Below are 20,760 nucleotides of genomic sequence, written 5' to 3'. Positions count from 1 at the left end.
GGAATCTGTATTTTAACAAGCACTCCCAAGGATTCTGATACCAAAATGAATGGATCATGAGAAACACTGCTCTACAAACTCCTTGCTGGGGGCCTATTCAGTGGGTTCGTCTTAGTTCCCCTTGGTTCCAGTTTAAGTACTAGTTTATAAGTGTCAAATACCAATAAAAGCAGTTTTTCTGCCAAGAAAAATGATATCTTAGTTACTGCTTCCATCATCTCCCGAATTCTCTTGTTCCTATTTCTGGAGCACCCCAGACGTGGCCTGACTCTTGGCTCTCTGTTGGGTCTCCTCCATCTCAGGTTCCCAGCAACCTTGTCCTGTCAGCCCTTCTGGTTTTCTTTATTTGATTGTTTCTTTGCCTTTTTTTTTTTTAAGCAGATCTCTGTAAACCTCCCCTTCCCCAACAAAGAAACCCAGAAAAGAAGTTAAGTGATGTTTATAGGCAAATATAAAGCTGACTTCTTGATGCAAGTATAGCTAACTGGTAAGCATGTAAATGCTCTCCCGTAGCAAGGTATTCTGAGGGATGCAAAGAACAAATCCAAATAAGTCATGGTTTTAAAAATAAATGAAGCCCACAATGAGATACCACTTGAATGGCAATAATCGAAAAGACACTATCAAGAGTTGGCAGGGATGTGGAGAAACTGGAACCATCATGCATCCCAAGTGATAATGTAAAATGGTGCAGCCACTTTGGAAAACAGTTTGGTGATATCTTAAATAGTTAAATATACACTTAGCATATAATCTAGCAATACCATTTCTAGGAACCTGCCCAAGAGAAATGACAGTATATGTTTGCACAAAACTTATATGTGAATGTTCATAGCAGCATTATTCACAATATCCTCAAACTTAAAACAACCCAAATGTCCATCAAGTAATGAATGTACAAACAAAATACAGTATATCCACACAGTAGAATATTATTTAGCAATTAAAATAAGTGAAATACTGAAAGATGCTACGATATAGATTAATCTCAGAAACATTATGCTAAAGAAAAATGCCAGACACCAAAGGCTATATGTGATAAGATTCCATTTCTATGAATCTATAAAAGGCAAATTTGTAGAGACAGAAAGCATATTTGGGGTTGCCTGGGGCTACAGAGGAGAGCAGAGAAGAACTGCAAATGGGTTTGAGGAAACTTTTTAAGATGATAGAACTGTTCAAAAACTGGATTGAGTGATAATTGTACAGTCGTATAAATTTACTAAAATCACTTAATCATACCTTTATAATGGAATTTTATGGAATGTAAATTTTACCTCAATATGGTGGTTAAATATTTTTTTAAATAAGGCATATAGCACATTAAATAATTCATAGTTCTTTTCTCTGCAAAGGAAATAAAGACACTAGTCAAAGTATGGCCTGCAGACCTGGGGTCCCCAAAACAGTCTCAGGATGCCCTCAAGCTCATTTTCCTAACAATACTAAGAAGCAGTTTGCCCTTTTTGCTGTGTTGACATTTGCATTGATGGTGCAAAAGCAATGGTGGTTGAAACTGCTGGTGCCTTAGCACAAAATCAAGGCAGTGGCCCCCAATCTTATAGTCATTGTATTCACCTGCACCATGCGCTTACAGTGGAAGAATACATTCCATTTTCACTTAAGAATCTCCTTGATGAAGCAGTAAATTTTATTTAATTTTATTAAGTCTTGTGCCTTGGGTGCAGAGCTTTTTGATAGTCTATGCGATAATATGGGAAAGAGGCATACATAAGGCATTTCTTCTGCACACTCAGGTAAGATGGTTATTTGAAGGAAAAGTACTTGTTCAGTTGATGGAGTTGCAGGCTGAACTCATGGTTGTTTTTATGGAACACCATCTCTACTTTAGAGAAAAAAATGCCTGACATATATTATGAATATTCAGGCTTGGGTATTTTGCAAACATTGTCTCAAGAATGAATGAAGAGAGGGGCGCCTGGGTGGCTCATTTGTTAAGCATCTGCCTTCAGCTCGGGTCATGATCCTAGGGTCCTGGGATCGAGCCCCGCATTGGGCTCCCTGCTCAGCGGGAAGCCTGCTTCTCCCTCTCCCACTACCCCTCCTTGGGTTCCCTCTCTCGCTGTGTCTCTCTCTGTCAAATAAATAAAATCTTAAAAAAAAAAAATGAATGAATGAAGAGAACCTGTCACTTCAAAGAAAACAATTGGCAGTATGTGTTGCCAGTCATAAAATTCAAACGTTAAACCAAAATTAGAATTTTGGAAAATTTTATACCACCATGAGCTTGACAGCTTCTGTCAAGATTTTCCTAATGAGATTGATGGTGAATTTTAACAAATGTGATTTTTTTTTCATATTGTACAAGGAAATGTGTCAAAATTTGTATAATATGGGCAAAGGGGTCTTGATACTAAAGCGTTTGAGAACTGCTGGCCTAGTGGCTAATAGCAAGGACTCTGGGGCCATTCTGCTTCGGTCGAAATCCCACCACTATCACTTATGACCTGTATGGTCTCAAATAAATACTTCACCTCTCAATGCCTCAGCTTTCTCATCTCTACAAAGGGAAAAAAAATGGTACCTATCTCAGAGAGGTATTGTGGACATAAGAATGAGTTAATAGGGCGCCTGGGTGGCTCAGTCGTTAAGCGTCTGCCCTCCGCTCAGGTCATGATCCCAGGGTCCTGGGAGCGATTCCCATTTCGGGCTCCCTGCTCGGCAGGAAGCCTGCTTCTCCCTCTCCCACTCCCCCTGCTTGTGTTCCTGCTCTCTCTCTCTGTCTGTTAAATAAATAAATAAAATCTTAAAAAAAAAAAATGAATGAGTTAATATATGTAAATATTTGTGAATATTAAAATGAGTTACTATATGGAAATCACTTAGAATAATGCCCGACCTATATAGTAAGTGATCATTGATATTAAGATCTTGGTGAGTCGTAATTTGTAAAAACAAATACATCATACATACATAATCAGAAGACATCTCTCTGTAATTATATATACTTTCTTTTTTCTTTTTTTATAACTGGGAAATCTGAAGGCGACATTCCCCCCAGTGCCTCTGCGGAAGCTTTGGTCCTCCCGCTTCCTGGCAGGGCGCACTTGTGCGCATGCGCAAAGGGATGGCTTGTTCAGGACTGGAGTTTCCCCGCCCATCCATTGAGCCCTGTTATTTGGGGTTTCCTTCTCTCCCTAGCAACCACACAATGTGTTTTTAAGGAAGATGCGGAGAGACAATGTCATTGTGAAGGGTACCGTTTAATACATTGACTATAAGCAGAATACAATTGTGTATCGTTTACAGTCATAGAATTAGAGGCCTCGTTCCTGCCTCAGCAATGTTTACAATTACAGTGTCTCAAAAAATAAATAAATAACAAAATGACAGTGTATCATTTAGACTCAGCGTTTGGGAAATTATGTGAATAGGGAAAAAGTGTAGGGCTCTGTCCTGTGTCCATTTTCGGTGCTTAATCCAAGCAGACAGGAAGTTTAAGGGGGAAAAATGACTAACTTGGAACCTACCTTTGCAGTCCTTCAGAGAGACTACATTAGAGCTATTTTTATCTCTCACTGTTAAAAAGAAGTTCATCATTTGTTGACCTTGTTCATTCGTGCTACCAGTATACGATGCGTAACTCCCATGAAGTGCCAGGCGGGCCCCACCGAGGCTCGGAGTCCCCACTGGTAAAGCCTAGCCCTCCTGGAGCTGCTTTGTGAAAGCTAAGGTAGTTCATCTGTTGTTCCCTGGCTGTGTCAGCAGAAGGAACAGTATATATTTTATGCCTTTTAAAGGTGTATGAAAATACTCTTCAGTTTAGTGTGGGGCAGAGAAGGTAAGTTAGACCACAAAAGAATCATAAGGATTGTTTCTTTTCCTGGAAGATCACAAACAAAACTTACCCTGTATTTTGGAGTCCTGATGTTATACAGATAAGCTCACGTTTAATGGTGAATGGAAACAACCACAGCGTGCAAATCATTGGAGTTTCACTGATTTAAATGGCTTCTGCTGTCCTGAGAGAAATAGGAACTCTCAAAAGAGTCCATTTGGGGACCATCTGCTTTATGCACCATCCCACATCACTCTGCATGTGGTAAGAGCAGTGGGTTGGCCCACAGGAGTCTTTATTCCTTGCCCTCACCTGGGTCTTTATCGCTACACGTCAGGTTCCTTGAGTGGATATAGTCGCCTGTTATAAATAGGTTTAGAGTAGTCTGTCCTTTCATTTCGGGGATGTGTTGTCCGAACAAATTATAAAGCATCCTAATATTTTTTAAAGATAACGTTGTATAAATATAGAGCATACTATTATTGAGATAGTATACCTACTGATATACTTGCATTTTTTAAAAAGATTTTATTTATTTATTTATTTGAGAGAGAGAGAGCACAAGCATCAGGGGTGGGGAGGCAGAGGGAGAAGCAGATTCCCCACTGAGCGAGAAGCTTGACATGGGGCTCGATCCCAGGACCCTGAGATCATAACTTGAGCCAAAGGCAGACACTTAACCGATTTAGCTACCCAAGTGTCCCAATATACTTGCATTTTAAGATTTAAGAATGTTTCTTTCCTGTGAGGCTGGTAAACTGGGGATAAGAAATCAGATCAGACTAAAAGCCAGAGAAGCATTTCTTGAATATAAGTTAGTATTGAATGTTTTTAATTCAATTGAATTCAATCGCAGTATTTGCTATGGGTGGAATAAATTAGTTACTGTTAATCATGTTCTTGTCTCTGTCACTGCGAGGGCCTCATGCAAACTTCGTGTCTCAATAACCGCAGTTATCTTTTATAAACAAAATGCACTGCATTTAACAGTTAACCTTAGCACATAAACAATGTCTGTAATTACACTACTGCTGTTCTTTGGCACTAGAATCTTCTGTTCTTTGATTCTCTTACTATTTTTTCCTAAAAACACCTAAACGTCAAATATTAGTTGCACATAATTTTTTAAAAATACTTATAGCTGTTATAAAGCTAACTTCTCTTTTCATGACAGTGTTCCCTGTTAAAATGCTTGGGCAGTTTTACCTTACAGTATGACCTCTTTGCAGGATTTTTTGCCCTTGTGAAGTGGTCAGCTGTGGAGGGTCTCAAACAAATCTAACATTTCCATGATGACAGTTCATGCCACTGCTTAATTGCTGATTCTCACCTTGTCTGTTACATGTGTTTTATGTTTTTCAGGAAAAAAGTGCCAGTTCAAACGTAAGACTTAAAACTAATAAAGAGATTCCAGGATTAGTCCATCAACCCAGAGCAAAGTAAGTTCTAGTTCCTATTTTCCTTATGTTGTTTTTAAAGCTAATAATGTTTTCAGAGTGAGCTCAGTTTTGCCTGCCAGCTATCCAAGATGTATTGTAAAGCTTCAGTGAATTGAGACAGTGTGGTTTGGTCTAATGGAACAGCATAGAGAGTCCCAAAACAGACCCATAATAAATGACAGAACTGACATTTCAGATCAGTTAGAAGAAAATAAAGGGGAATATCTTTATGACTGTGGGGTAGGGAAGAATTTTGAGTAAGTCACAAAAGATGCAGATCTTAAGAAAAATGATTCATTAATATGACTGCATTAAAATTAAGAAATTCCATCTATCAAAATTTACTGTAGGGGAGTAAAAGGAAATGGTGGAATATATCTACATTGCATATAATGGACAATAGTTGGGTTTCCAGGATATGTAAAGTAATTCTATAAATCAGTAAGTGCAAAACAGAGAGCTCATAGAAAAAGAGGCTAAAGATGCGAACAACCATTTCACTACAGAGGAAACTTGAAGAGCTAATAATGTCTAGGGAAAATACCATTTCACACCACAAGATTGGCGAAATTCAGAAAGTCTGATGGTACAAATGGTTGACCAGGGTGTTGAACAACAGGCACTCTTCACCCCAGTGGACATATAAACCAGTACAATTACTTTGGAAAACAATTTGTATTTTCTAATAAAATCGTACCTGGACGTACCTTGCCCACCAGCAACTCCCCTCTCAGGTTTATTAGCCTAGAAAACCCTCACGCATGTGTGCCCCAGACATGGTTGACAGGTCCATAGCAGCACTGTTTACATGAGCTCATAAAGCTCTTGAAGGCAAAACCCAAATGTCCTTCAGAAATATAGTGGATGACCAAAAAATGTGGCATATTCTTAAGCTAGGAATTCTACACATCAGTGAAAGTGAATGACCTATGACTGCACATGTCAAGATGGAGGACGGTCACGAAGGTAAGGCTGTGCAGTAAGGAAAGTAGTAGCACCTGCCTGCATATAGTCATTTATATAAAGTTCAAAAAAACAGGCAGAACTAATCAATAGGTTATGTATGTATGTGATAAAACAATAAAGACGAGTGAGGACATGAAAAGGCATTAAACTTAGAAGAGTGGTTCTTTCTCACTCGATGGAAGGCAGTGGGACCAGGGATTCTGTTTGTTAACCTGAGTGGTGATTACATGCGTGTTCCTTTCATTATTATTTAAAACTACAAATAACATGGTATTTTTCTATGTGTTATGCATTGCACGATTAAAAAGTTAAAGAGAAGAATGAGTATTTTTCTAGATTGTTCTAGAACTGAATCTACCATGGCAATGAAACGCACTTTGTGTGACTTTGAAGCTGTTTCCCCTTTCCTTCAAAGAGGCTCTGTTTTCCCAAGGCTACAGATCTCTTTTGTGGTGTTCCACCTAAATAACAAATTCCCTGAGGGTGCTGATCGTACTAGTGCAGCTGATCCAGTCACACCTATCCCCCAGATAAACCTATTACATCTACTTAATAGTAGTTCCATCCAAGTCATAAGCAGAAGAAGTTGTGTTACGTCTGGTTCTTTCCAGGAAATGGAGACAAAAATAACTGAGGTCCAACCAATCACTTTACGCTGGCTTGGTGTCTTTGGTGGTGCTGTAGGTGGTTAGGACTCTACAGGGTGGTGAATGAGCTCAGAGATTTAATTGTTTACTTTCAGAGAAAACTGGACATTTTAAAATCCACTTACCATTTACATTGACAGTGGGATGGTAAAACCGATTTTTGCACCCTTAGGGACACGTGATGCTGTAATCACAACCTCCCGCATCCACTTCACTGGTAGCCACTTTTATCTACACTACTTTTATCTGCCTTTGAGGGACAGCAGGTGTCTGATGATAGAATGAAGTCATCTTTTCATTCAAGCCATTCAATATATGCTATTTTTTAAATTTTTTTTAAGATTTTATTTATTTGTTTGACAGAGAGAGAACGCAAGCGGGGGGAGCAGCAAGCAGAGGGTGAAGGAGAAGCAGGCTCCCTGCTGAGCAGAAAGCCCGATGTGAGGCTCAATCCCAGGACCCTGGAATCATGACCTGAGCCAAAGGCAGATGCTCAACCAACTGAGCCACCCAGGCGCCCCCAATATATGCTATTTTTAAATGTTTCCCTTATCTCTGAGTTCTAAGGAGAGGTTGCATTAAAGAGAATTTCTTTTTTCCTTTGGTGTAAATACTTATGGAACTTAGACATAGACGCACTGAAGCAGATGCTCTGCAGACCGGCATGTGCTGGGGCTTTCAGAGAGGTTGATTAAACTGGCTCATGTGTTTACATTTAAATTAGGAAGAAAATCTTCTGGGGTGTGTGTGTGTGTGTGTGTGTGTGTGTGTGTTTTAAACTATGAGTCAGAACCTTGGATTACTGGAATTCAACTATGAAATCTTCCTGGAAGGCCATGAGGAGTGGTACTTCTCTACTGACACAGAGGATCAGGGAAACTTTTATTTATTCTGCAGTGTATAAAACAAGATAATGAGTTTCTTTTCTCCAGAAGTGGAAGGGCAATCCCATATATGTGATAACAAGAGATTTAGTAATAATAAAGGTAGATAGGTAATAAAAGGCAGATAGTCTTCATGCCTTCATTTGATATAACATGCAGAGCACATTCTTATTTTATAATCTCAGGCCAGTGTCATTGGGCTTCAGTTTTCTCAGATTAAAATAGAGCCCTCTCCTAGGGCTGGGGATTAAATGAAATAATGTACATCCAGTGTCTATCACAGTGTCTGATGCTTGTTAAGAATGCCTTAATAGTTAGGGGCATCTGGGTAGCTCAGATGGTTAAGCGTCTGCCTTCGGCTCGGGTCATGATCCCAGGGTCCTGGGATCAAGCCCTACATCGGGCTCCCTGTTCAGTGGGGAGCTTGCTTCTCCCTCTCCCACTCCCCCTGCTTGTGCTCTCTCTCTCTCTGTCAAATAAATACAATATTAAAAAAAAAAAAGAATGCCTTAACAGTTAGAAACAGCCCAAATGCCCTTTAACAGGAAATTGGGTAAAGTACCTTATTGCCTTCACACAGTGGAATATTAGCAGTTAAAACCCAAATGCACTGTAGCAACACACAACGCTGGATGGACCTGAGCAATATAATACTAGAAGAAAAGAGTAGGTCCTGAAAGATTACATAGAGCATGATGCACTCTACATAAAGTTAAAAACAACTAAATAAATCATCTGCTTTATAAAGCACATGCAGTAAAGCTTTATAAAAGGGGGGGAGGGCATATTGGTTCCCTTGAGTTGGAGGAAACACACGCCTAGGTGGGAAGTAAGGTAGCTCTAGGTTGTTGTCAAAGTCCTGGCTTTTGTTTTTTGTTTTGGTTTTGTGGATGCTTTTTATACTATATTTGACTAAACAAAAGTGAGCCGTGCATGAACTGCTAGCAAGGGTGTGCCATGATGTGAGGATTAGGATTAAGCCACTTCCCCAAGGTCCACTTGAGCAATGGTGATGATAATTACGAAAGAAAGAACTGTGTTCAGGCCAAGATTTGCCAGGAACTCCCTGAGTGATGGCATTTTATTTTTGCAGGTGAAGTATTAGGGAGTCAGGGCCTTGCCTTCTGATACTTTTGTGGCTTAGGTTTTTATTATAAGAGGAAACTTTTTTTTAAGTCACTAAAATTGAAAGCCATATACCTTTCAGCTCTCAAGCTCATTTTGCCCACCTTTTTCATTCCTTTGATTACTCGTCATTAAGATTCCATACTGTTGTCATCCCTCATGTCATGAAGCTGAGGAATCATAGTCAGAAGAGTCTTGGATGACTCAGGGTTGACTCAGAAGGGCTCTGCCAGCACCAGCTGGGGGCACAGGAAGTGCTGGGGGGTGCAGGGAGCATTGTGTTTTCCGCACAACAGAGTGCATTAGAGAAAAATAGGAATTGCTGTGATTGTTAAGTTTTATCAGTTAAATCAAGTGCCAGCATACAGGCTTTTATAAAATATTTTTAGATCTAATCAATCTTAGCATCAAATATTCATACTTTATAAACTGAATCATAAACAATTTAATTATCCGTTTCTATTATCTTGAGGAAAGCTAGAAAGGCCTGTGTGCTTTTTTCCTCCCTCCCCACATATGGTCACCAAAGTGTGCATCAGAAAGGGTTTAAGGATGGAGCTGTTACCTACGGGCTGTTTCTCACGGTGCAGTTCGGACTCTTGAAGGTAAAAACGAATATTAATGCCATCGTGTTGATGGAGTTTCCACACGAAGAGAGAACATCCGTGTTTATCTAGGCAGGAATCAGTACAGATGGGGCAATTTCGTGATTTATTCACTCCCCCAGAGTAACAGTGCTTCCTCTGCCCCCGTGGAAGGGCCTTCGGGGCTTGTCTGTGAAATGAATCCACAGAGGACAGAGAGGAGCTGAGTGAGCGTTGTGCTTGTGGGTCACACCACCCTGAAGATGGCCTCATGCGGGCCCTTGCTCCATCGGGGACAGTGGAGCTTATCGGACGGAGCTCATTTGGTACATCAGGATTTGATGATAAATAAGTCACCTTTCCATTAGTCTTTTCTGGCTAACACTGTCCACATACTCTATGTGGCAAGATAGTGAATCAGTCTGGCGGAAGACGCGTCTTGGTAGGTTTTGAAATGAGACAGAGGCAGGCAGGGATGTCCTGATGCTCTTACCCCAGGAGAAAGCAGGCAGCATTTCTCTATCAGTGGGGTATGATGGTAGAGATGCACCGACTGAAAGCCAGTGGCCTAGGTTTAGTTAGAATTGTTTCTCAAAGGGCACACACGAAAATGAAAATGGTAGAGTTTGCTTCCCAGCCATAGTACCCTCTGCCCCAGAGTGAGGCTACTGTTTGGTTCAGGATTCAGGTGGGGTTGCAGATACCCTGTCTTGACTAATTAATTCTGGGTTAAGGGGCTTTTGTTCAGTTTGCTTTAATCAAGGAATTCCTTTTTTTTTTTTTTGATGGTTAGAAAGTATGTAGTTAAAACTACCCAAAACTGGAACCACTAAGATTTTTGTGCTGGCTTACTATATATGCATCTTAAAGTCCTCACCATTACCTTTGGCATCAAGCTCCTGGTATGGACCCCAGAGCTCTGCATTCTTTTTTAAATTTATTTATTTATTTATGTAATCTCTATACCCAATGTGGGGCTCTAACTCATGACCCCAAGACCAAGAGTCAGACGTTCCTCTGACTGAGCCAGCCAAGTGCCCCTGAGCTCTGCATTCTTGATCCCAGAGATGGCAGACACATTTGCAGAATCACTTTTACTTAAGACTAATCATTTTGTTAGTCTAGTAGGCATATGTATGAGTACTAACCAAGCATGCCTGTTTTCATGTTGTGATAGTTCAATTAAGCAGTTAATGGAAGTTAATAACAATCCTAGAATATCAGTGCTGGAAGGGACCTCAGAGACCAGCCTAATGGTTTTAAAAATGAGAAATCTGAGGCCTGCACCTCACCCATGCCAACATACTGAACTACCTCTGTGAGGAGTCATGCATCACATGAATTAAAATAGGTAAGCTTTGTCAATTGAGTAAATATTGCCCTTCTGTTATTTGCAAGGCAATATATGTTAAAAACTCTACCCTAAAAGTTTCCACCGTGTACCTCAAATCCTAAACATGCCATTTTTATGAGGTCTCTTGGAATTTCCTAGGGAAACTAATACATACATGGTTATCTATATTAAGGTATGTGTGTGCGTGCGTGCACGCATGTGTGCGTGGTTATCCATATTAAGGTGTGTGCGTGCGTGCACGCATGTGTGCATGGTTATCTATATTAAGGTGTGTGTGTGCGTGCGTGCACGCATGTGTGCGTGGTTATCTATATTAAGGTATATCTATATCTGTATGTCTTCACGCCTTTTCTATCTGGGACCCAGAGCTGTCCAGCAACCTCATTTGCTGAGAGTGTGGCCAGGAACAGGGAGGATGCCCAGAATGTGTCTGAGCAGTCACAATGACTGCCAGAATATGCCTGTTCCCCAATCACAAGAACCACCCCCCCCCAAGCTCTCCCTCAGAGCCTGTTTACACTAACTTTAGACACAACTCTAACAGACTTGGTTGTGCTAAGCATGGAGTAGAAGCAGCAGCTGGGAAGGAAACTGAAAGAGAACCAATACCTTCTTTGACAAGAGGAAATGCGGGGAAAAGTTCAAAGCAGGCAGAGAACAAAAGCCCGTAGTTTCAGGCCACCTTGCTTAAGGAGAGACAGCTCTCCCCATCTCAGAGGCTCTAGGGGGTGTCCCACTATTACAGAGGGGGATTGTGATTTAAGATCATGGGAGTGGCCTCTAGTCATTAAGTGAAAGTTAAATAATGTTTGTGATAGATCCTCTATTAAAGTTTAGAAGATTTGCATCCAAAGTGGCTCAAATAAAAATTGTTTTGGCACTTAAAGAAGTAAAACCATGGGGAATCTGGAAAAATTCAGGTATGCAAAAGTGGCTTTTCCACCCAGCCAGAGAAAGAGAGGAGACTGTTTTAATATATTCTCATCATCCCAGATTCTGGCCTGCCTTTCTAACCTGCAACAAGAGAGGGTCTGTTTCTGAAACAGGACATTTACCTCACTTGAATTATCATATAAAGAACAGGAAAAATTACATGATGTATGTGAAAGTTGATTGCTGATATCAGATAGTTTATCATTTTCCTTTTATATCAGAGCTGATGTCATGGTGCTCCCAATGTTAAATCTTGGTTTTACTCACAGGGAAAAACTTTCGAGCCCCATTATCTGTCCTTGGAGGCCTGAAGGGCTTGGGGTCTCTTGGGCCATTCTCTATGGCCCCTAAAGGGTGAGGGAGAATGCTAAAGGGTAAGTCAGGTGGGCTGCCCCCCACACCTAGACTTGCAGAGCCTCCCCTCCTTCCATGCCCCACCACTGCAACAACTGAGCACTAGAAAGAGGCACTGTGCGATGTGTCTCTTAGCCCAGCATCCTGAACCTCCTTGGACCAACTGCACCTGTTTGTTGCGTAGAAATTACTATCATTAAGACCATGTTGCCACCAAGACCCTTTCCTCCCCATGCCCTTCCCATCTGTGATTCTTCTCTGCTCTCCTTTACCTTCTTATGTTTTGTCCCCAGCACCCATGTCGGTCTCACTAAGTGTGCAGTCAAATAGCATTAGACAAACAAACACACAGGGCAAGTGCTGCTCACATATGCCCCCTGCCTTTCTCCCACATTCCAGTGGGATCTCACTTCCAAAGAGGTGCATTGGCTGTCACCACTGCACAAAGGGTTCAGGGGCAATGTCAAGTTCTTTGCCTGTTAACTGCCAGCCCATACCTACACGGTCGACTGAATACCATGCTGATAATGACAGTCTTTGTAAAGTACACATTTCCACAAAATAACTTGGATATATTTTCTTTTCACAGTTACACACAGGTTTGAAATATGCCATGGAATGCTTGTCTGTGCTTTTTTTTTTTAAATCACAAATGTGTATCTGAAGAAAAAAATTGACACACACCTCCCAGTAACATCACTATAAATAATACGTGTACATTTGAAAGGAAATTGTATACCTTAAATCATAGGAACTGATAGACCATAATGAAACACATTTATAGGAATTACTGTAATGGCATTTATCCTTAATATGACTTAGACTGTTCACTGGAATAGTCGGTAATATATAAATGTCTGCTTCAAAGTTTGGGGACTCAGTGGTTTTCATTTGAGGGAGCTGGTTGAAGAAAACATTGAAATAATGCACTTAACTATTCTTGTATTTTTAGCATGCACATCTCTGAAAGCCAACAAGAATTCTTCAGAATGCTGGATGAAAAAATTGAAAAGGTAAGTAAAATAAATGAACCACTTGTTTCAAAGGAAATATGCTAACTGCCTCATGAGTTAAGGTAATAATATTCTGATTTCTGTGTTACAAAGCTGTTCTTGTAAGGGGATGGGTAGAGAGTTAAAACAAAAGTCTCCCCTCACAACAACAACAACAAAAAATGTGACTATGAGAATGTTTAATGTATGCTGGAGCAGCACCCAAGACCCTAGGCTTGTTGATCATTAATTACATGTATAGGGCCAAATAGAGACTAGTAAGAGCCTTTGCCTAGAGACAGAACATTGCTATCCCTGCACATTGTCTGCACCTGAAACCCTGCTCTCACTTGAGACAGCAAGCAAGAAGGTCGTTAGTGCCTGCAAAAAACCTATGGAGTGTCCACTATATGCCTGACACTGCTCTGAGTTCTGTACAAACATCGCATGCATGTTGCAGTCAATACCCACCGCAGGGAAATGGCTCAGAGACAGGTATCATCTGCATTTTACAGACAAGGAAACTAAGGCTCACAATACTTGAATAACTTACCAAGGTTTGCAAGGCCAATAGTGGTCAAGTTGGAATTCCAGCCCACATCTGCCTGACCCCAAAGCAGAATCTCCCAAGTTGCTTCTCTAGGAGCGTGGGGATTTTACATTGACAGGAAGATCTGTGTGGAAATTGAACCCATACTTCGGATCTCAGAGTGCCATATGCTAATCAACTGAATGAAGTATGGAATATGGTAAGAATTAAAGGCTTACTTACATACTTGTAGAATTTAAATTCATCACTGCAGGGGGTGAATTTTAAATACTACAGTTATAAATCTGAGTATTACCATTTGAAAACCCTGTTCTGAAGAAGAGTAAAATTCTAAATTCAGAACATAGCACAACTATGATTAAGGCATCATGGGCCAGTTTTGCCTTTGAAGTTTTTTCCATTTTAATTTTTATTTATTTTTTACTTTTTGTGGCCCTTTTATCTGAGCATTCCTTCATGAATTCCTATGTCATGATATATATCACTCAATGGAAAATAATGAAGGGCTTAAATTCATCAGTATTTTAGCAGCAGACCTCATTCTGAAGTGGACCTCCTCAAAGAATAGTTGTGCAATCTTCTAATGCACCATTAAAGGACCACATATGTTGCCAATGTGAAAGGTAGAGATGGATGATGAATTAGAATGGAACTTTAACCTACAGTATTTCTTGGCTATGCATAAATACTCCTTTGCATATAATTTATTTTATTTTATTTTATTTTTAGAGAGGGGGAGTGAAGGGGCAGAGGGAGAGAGAGAGAGAGAGAGAAAGAATCTCAAGCAGGCTCCACACCCAGGGCTGAGCCCAACTCAGGGCTCCATCTCACCACCCTGAGATCATGACCTGAGCCAAAATCAAGAGTCGAATGCTCAACCAGCTGAGCCACTCAGGTGCCCCACCCACCCATTTTTTTAGTGAAATCCTGGCTTACATATGATTTTTAGATTGAAAACTTCATTTAGGAATAATTACCAAGTTTCATGTATTGGTTCAAAAGCTGTTCAACTTGTCAATAACATTTGTTTTAGTAAAGAAAGGCAAAAAAAATAAATATTTTTTTTCCCACTATAAGGCTGTAGACCTTTTCTTTCTCAGTTTGTTTGGGCTCTATGGCAATAAAAAGATCTTCTTCATAGAGTTAGTCTGTAAAGGTTGAAACCTGAATAGTAAGTTACTATCTTTTTAACCAAAAGTTACAAACCCTGACAAGGCATTTAAGATGATCTAATCCCTTCCTGGTGTGTTTCCGTAATTGAAATTCTACCTCCTTTTACTCAAAACTGGAATTCATTGTTCCCATCTGAAATCCGATTTCCCTTTTACCTTTTGTATCCAGTGTATAGAGTATGATGTGTCTAACACAACAAAAGAAAAGTTTATAACTTGATCATTTGTTGGATGGAGGCTTCCCTAGACAAAGGAGCATTTGTAGATTCAACATAAACAGTATTCCCACTATGGAATACATTTATGTTCAAAGAGCTGTTATGTAATCTGTGACATGCACCCAGTTATAGATTTCTAGGGGAATTTTCTATCCGGTCTGAACCAGGCTTTCCTGTTTCTTCCCTCTTATCTAAAGTTCATCTTTCTGAATATTTTGAACATGCTGTTCTGTGTATTATTTAACCATTGAGCCTCTAAGATTAAAATGTTCCTTCTTAATATATGCATTTGACTTAATATAATCTTCACTATATTTTATATAACCAAGATTGGACATGGATTCTTATCAATTATTTTCCTGACTTTCCACCATTGCTAAATATGTCTTTAGTCCAAGCTAGCCTGAGGACAACCAGAAATGTGACTCAGATCTATTCTTTAGGTTTTATAGGATTAATTTTAAAAAACAAAAAACAGGGGCACCTGGCAGGCACAGTCAGTTAAGTGTCCAGCTCTTGGTTTCAGCTCAGGTCATGATCTCGGGGTTGTAAGATCGAGCCCCACATCGGGCTCCACCCTGAGCACAGAGTCGGCTTCAGACTCTCTCCCTCTGCCCCTCCCTGCTCTGCATTCTCTCTCTCTCTCTCTCAAATAAATAAATCTTTAAAAAGAAAAAAACACCTCAAGAGCTTCATGCTAAAAATTGGAGTCATTCTCAGAGGGCTTGAGTTTTGAGATTTAATATCTCTCAGAAATGTCCAGGGATTCCTTTTTCTTCCTTCAATTGATAAGAAGCAAAATTGACTGAATGTGCAGAGATTTAAGTCTGCCCTTCCTTGATTCTTCCTTTATATTTATTGAATGTCTGTAGGACATGGTTTCAATTTACCCTTCAACTCTCGACACCAAAAAAAATCTCTGTCTCTCTCAAGAGAGATGTAGAAGTACCATTAGTATAAAGAAAGTATAGTATAAAGACTGTTAGATGGTCTCATATTTACAGTGGAACTTAAGTTGGACGGCTCTAGTTCGCACCTTCAGCTGGACCAGCATTTTCTGAGAAGTTAATGATGCCAAAGGAAAGCAAGTAGCAAAAATGCCTTTAAAAAACTTACCACTTACAGAGTACCAGATAGTTACTTATTCAGGATAGACAATAGATAGGAAATTTGGGATACAAAATATGTAGGTAACAGTCCCTGGCCTTGAGGAGCTCAATTTTAAAAGTAAGTTTCTTTCACAATGTAATCGTTTTACTGATTGGAACCCTTCATCCATCACCCCCTTCTCCCCACACCCCCCTGCCCTCCGTAGTCACCGGGAGCCAGGTCCTCCTGTACCGAACACAAGTGTTTGTTGGGTCCGGTGTTGAAACTTCAGGTCCCATTAACCAGGCAGCCAGGACAGCTTCCCGGACACTTGGTACTATTTCCACTGCGCTGGCATCTAGAAGGCCCCGACACTGAGCTGCATCTGGGAGAGCTTTGGTCAGGAGAGCAATGAGAGTTCTAAAGAACTTTATAACCTCTATTTGATTTACTTCTGCATTTCCTTTGTGGAGAGTAAAAATCCTATGACACAATAGGAGCACCTCATTTACTTTCACCTCATTATGTTTTACTCGGATATTCAACTGGAGTATGACCTGAGCTGAAGAAGGCAGAAACTTAACAGACTGAGCCATCCAGACATCCCAAGACAGCTCTTAATATTAAATAAAGAATGTCTCAGTACAGTGCCATTTGCGTCTGATTAGTTTTTCTCAAGCAAGACTTTGTAAGCTTTGTTAAGCCGTGAGCATCTTTTTGGAATCTTATAAAAGTTATAGAGACTCTCCCTTATACAAATGCACATATCATATACACAAATTTCTTAAGTAAAATGTCAGGGTTTGAAAATTCCCTGGAGCCTGTCCCTGGGCCCCAGGCCAAGAACCTGTGGATTTCTTTATGATGGCATTTCATTGATGTGCTGCTTCCCTCTGATCCAGGGCCTATCTGCACCCGTGAACCTTACTAGCAATGATCCATATAGATCTCTGGTTTTAAAGACTAGGAAACTCCACACAAACCCATTCTCCTTTTCTTACTGCCCTTCCTTCCTCTCAAAAGTAGCTGATAGTACTTCACCCCCTGAGGATGAGCGACCAGCACACCTACTGTATCATCTTGCTTATTCCTGTATGAGCTTGAGATTCTGTCACTGTTGACTGGAATTATTCATTATAACCTTTTGAGGAAATGTATGAGAAAGAGCAGCTCTGGATTTAAAATCGGCTGATTTTAAAGGACGTGTGTTCATCGATAGACCTGTACATCTATTAAAAAAATCATTTACACTTAGAATATGTTTGCGTTCCTGCAGTGGCCTGGTTCCCTTGGCCCCAGAACTAAGCCTAGCTGGTGAGAAAGAGCATGTCTGCATTTATAAAGTTATTTCGAGGGCTCTTCCTCGTAATACTACATCAGCTCAATCTGAACCATGTCTTGAATCAATGTGTTGGAGATCAGAAGGTGTTTGCTTTTCACCTGGTGAAGAGAGTGACTAGCATGTAATTTACAAACCATGATGTTTGGTTCTATATATAAACTATCCCTGTAGAGGACTGTGTAACTTCAGAGTTGCTATAGAATCAGATACAATATGTGGCAGATGCAGCTGATGATAGGTTTTACTCTCTGGGCAGTGTTTGAAGGCCTCCTCAGTGCCCACTAGGGAAGAGAAACATGGGACTGTTGTATCAAATCCTAAGGAATGTTACACAGCCTGCCTGTGTGTGCAGAGGAAATCATAGGGTGTGCCTCCCTTCTTGCTTTTCACTTTTAGCAACAGCCAAGGCCGGCAACAGCCCTCAACACTGGTGGAGAGAGGCTCTTGCTGGCATGTATATTTTGCAAGTGGGCTGGTTTGCCAATATCATTTCATTAAACAGTTTTGTGGTAGTATGGCCTTACCTTTGCCTAATAAGCAGAACCTTCCTTGTGTCCCCCTGCCTTGCCTTCCCTCTCTCCTGTGTGTACCTTTCCTCATTCATCAGCCAAATTAAAGCTGTAATTACAAGGGTAAGGATGGGACTCAGTCCTGTTCTGTTTTTCTCCCTACTGAATAGTCATGATGATAATGCTGGTGTAGGAACCACTGGCAAAGCGTGTGCATGCTCTGGGCTGAGATGCTAAGGTAGCTGATAGGAATAGATGGTGCGGCCAAGGAAGATAAAGCAGGCAACGAGCCTGAAAGACATGAAACACTCAGCCTCTGCTTGCTTGCTTTTTTCTGGAGGGCTTGATTTCCTGAGAATTCTTGAGGTACTATCAGCTGGGCTCTTTAGGGAGCAGCAGAGAAGAGTTCAGATTCCAGAACGATAGGGTACATGAATGCAGATAAGAACCCTGCCGTTTTTATGAATGAAGTGTGGCCGACTATAATGTGGGGCACAACCAGTGAATGGTGTCATTTTGCCATGGTGCAGTAGTTAGGCAAGGGAGGGCAGCCCAGGGTACCACTCAGAGCAGAGACAGTGATGCTGGTGTGGCCATTGCCTTGTTGCCATTCCGTTTCTCCTTCCTGTCCTCTTCCTGGGCTGTTTCCCTTCCTCTGTGTGGCCTTTCCATTCTTTGCGTTTGGCAGCCGTGGGCATTGTCTTAGCCCTCTGGGCTAAGATTTGTCTTTGGGAATCATTTGTCTTTGCTCCCCCAGAACCTAGCACAGGGCCTAGGACAGAACAGATGCTTAGCAAACTTGTTGAATGAGGGAATGGTACAAATAAGACCGTGGGGCTTAGCAGAAGCGAAAGCATACAGGGAAGGAGGTACGGTCAGGCAGACTCCTACAGTAGAGGGCTCAGCAAGATAGGAGGTGCTCTTAACAAAGAATAGCACAATAAGTAGCTAGCAGGTGCAGAGCCAAGACCTGCATTGAGAGAGGGCAAGGAAAGAGGCAGCGCAGAGGAAGAGAAAGAGCCTTGCTTCCAGCCCCGGGCCAGATCTGAGGACCAGCTCCAGTTGTAGCTGTGTGGCCCCAGGCTGATTGTTAGACCTTTCGGATCCTCTGGTTCCTCCTTGAAAAATTTGCATAACAATGCCAACTTGTCTGGGAAATTAGAGATAATTCACCAGAGTCTAGCGGAGAGTTTGGTCTGTGGGACATGCTTGAAGTTGTTTGTATCCTTATCATCAAGGCCATTTGTAGAGAATGAGGGGAGGTGGGTTTTGAGGGGGCAAAAACTGAAACTAAAAATGCAGAACTTGACAGCTTGAATTTTGCTCCAGCAAAAGTGTCTTCCTGTGGTACAGATGTCTCCTTATAGGTGGAGTATTGGAAGAAGATTCTTTTCCAGTGTGCACTGACCTGCCTTCCTCCTGTGTGGCATAAACATCTTAAGGAATTAGATGTTTGCGTTTAGAAACAAACGCTAAAAATTTTTAGCGCCATTAAATAACCTTGCACTAGCTTTTGAGCTGTGATTACAGAACGAGTCAGTGAGTCTGTGGCCTGGGTAGAGCTGGATCCCTATATATAGATTTTTCGTGTTTAGAGGGTTAACTCTTGTAGATTTTTTTTAAAAACACACTTTTACAAATAGCAATACCAGCCTCAAAATGCTTGTGACAACAACAAAAACAACAAAAAGTTAGGAAAGGGGATCTCCCCAAAAATCATTAAAACAGTAAAACTGACTTCTTTTGATTCATTTAATAAGCATAACTGGGACGTGTTCTCTGGACCCAGAAATGAGCCAGGGGCCATAGGAGGTGCATAATTTAAAAGTTGGGTTCTTGCCTTTAGGGAACGTCTAATCTAGAAGCATAAAATTTTGAGTTGAGAGGAACTTTAGAGAATATGTTTTCCGATTGCTCCCAACTCTTTAAAATTCCCACTAAGCAAATCCTCTGTAGCAAAGAATGACACATGCCCATTTATATCATTTGGGAAGGAATTACGAAGCATATTATGTTCTGTACATTTCTTGAGAGTTTTATTCTGAGATAATCTTGTTATTAATGGATACTTATTCCTTTCTTTGAAGTTCTGTTGAGTGGAGACATACTCTGTTTCATTCCTAGAAAAAGCATTCTTGGAGCAGATAATTCTAGATTGCCCTCATTTAATCCCATTTTCCTACATAGATTCAAAAGAGGAGTACCAGAATTCTTTAAACTCATATTCCCAAAATTGGTTGTTGGAGGTTTGGAGACATTTAATCATATCCTGCCTCCCTTCCGGGTTCTTAACAAACTGAAAATTGACACAAGGAGCCAGGTGACTCTCATGGGTCAGTGTCTCCCTTATTCATGAGCCTCATAATTCCCAAATGCAGAGCTTCTAGTAAACTAGTTCGGAATATATTTGCAACACTTAAAATATCGAAAGGATCTATAGCTGGAATATATAAAGAAGTACTATTATACAAACCAATGAAATCATTGATGAAACTTCTGGGTTGGTATCCTTGAAATTCTTTTACATCTATACAATAAAGTTTGCTGAAGCATTCTGTGTTTGATAGCAAACAGAAAGGCCCCGGAAGCAGCCTAAGTGTCTACCTGTGGAGGAATGAGTAGACGAAACTGTAGGAATCTGCAGTGGAGTATTATACAGCAGTTAAAGGAAATGAATCAGGTACATATATCTATATGGACTGTATAGATTTGAAACCATATTATTAGGTGAACAAAGAAATATGCAGAATGATAAAAATTGTATGATACCATCCCAATTAAAAAATGTAAAAATGCCATACAT

At 40.6% G+C, this 20,760-nt stretch overlaps 1 protein-coding gene across 3 annotated transcripts in view; it reads left to right on the top strand.

Moving 5' to 3' along the window:
- The window catches only part of CUNH1orf21 (chromosome unknown C1orf21 homolog), a 219,401-nt gene that overhangs the window by 187,385 nt on the left and 11,256 nt on the right, over positions 1-20,760 (top strand). For all 3 annotated transcript variants that reach the window (XM_073900115.1, XM_073900113.1, XM_073900114.1), the window contains exons 4-5: positions 5,162-5,238; positions 13,038-13,098. In XM_073900115.1, coding sequence (XP_073756216.1) covers positions 5,162-5,238; positions 13,038-13,098 — 138 coding nt within the window. The remainder of the gene's footprint in view (positions 1-5,161; positions 5,239-13,037; positions 13,099-20,760) is intronic.

Source organism: Callorhinus ursinus, unplaced genomic scaffold (assembly GCF_003265705.2).
Source record: "Callorhinus ursinus isolate GAN/ISIS: 27379988/994484 unplaced genomic scaffold, GSC_fseal_2.0 scaffold13, whole genome shotgun sequence".
NCBI lineage: Eukaryota > Metazoa > Chordata > Mammalia > Carnivora > Otariidae > Callorhinus > Callorhinus ursinus.
Note: the sequence above shows the minus strand (reverse complement) of the source record. Positions and strands in the feature narration are given on the sequence as shown.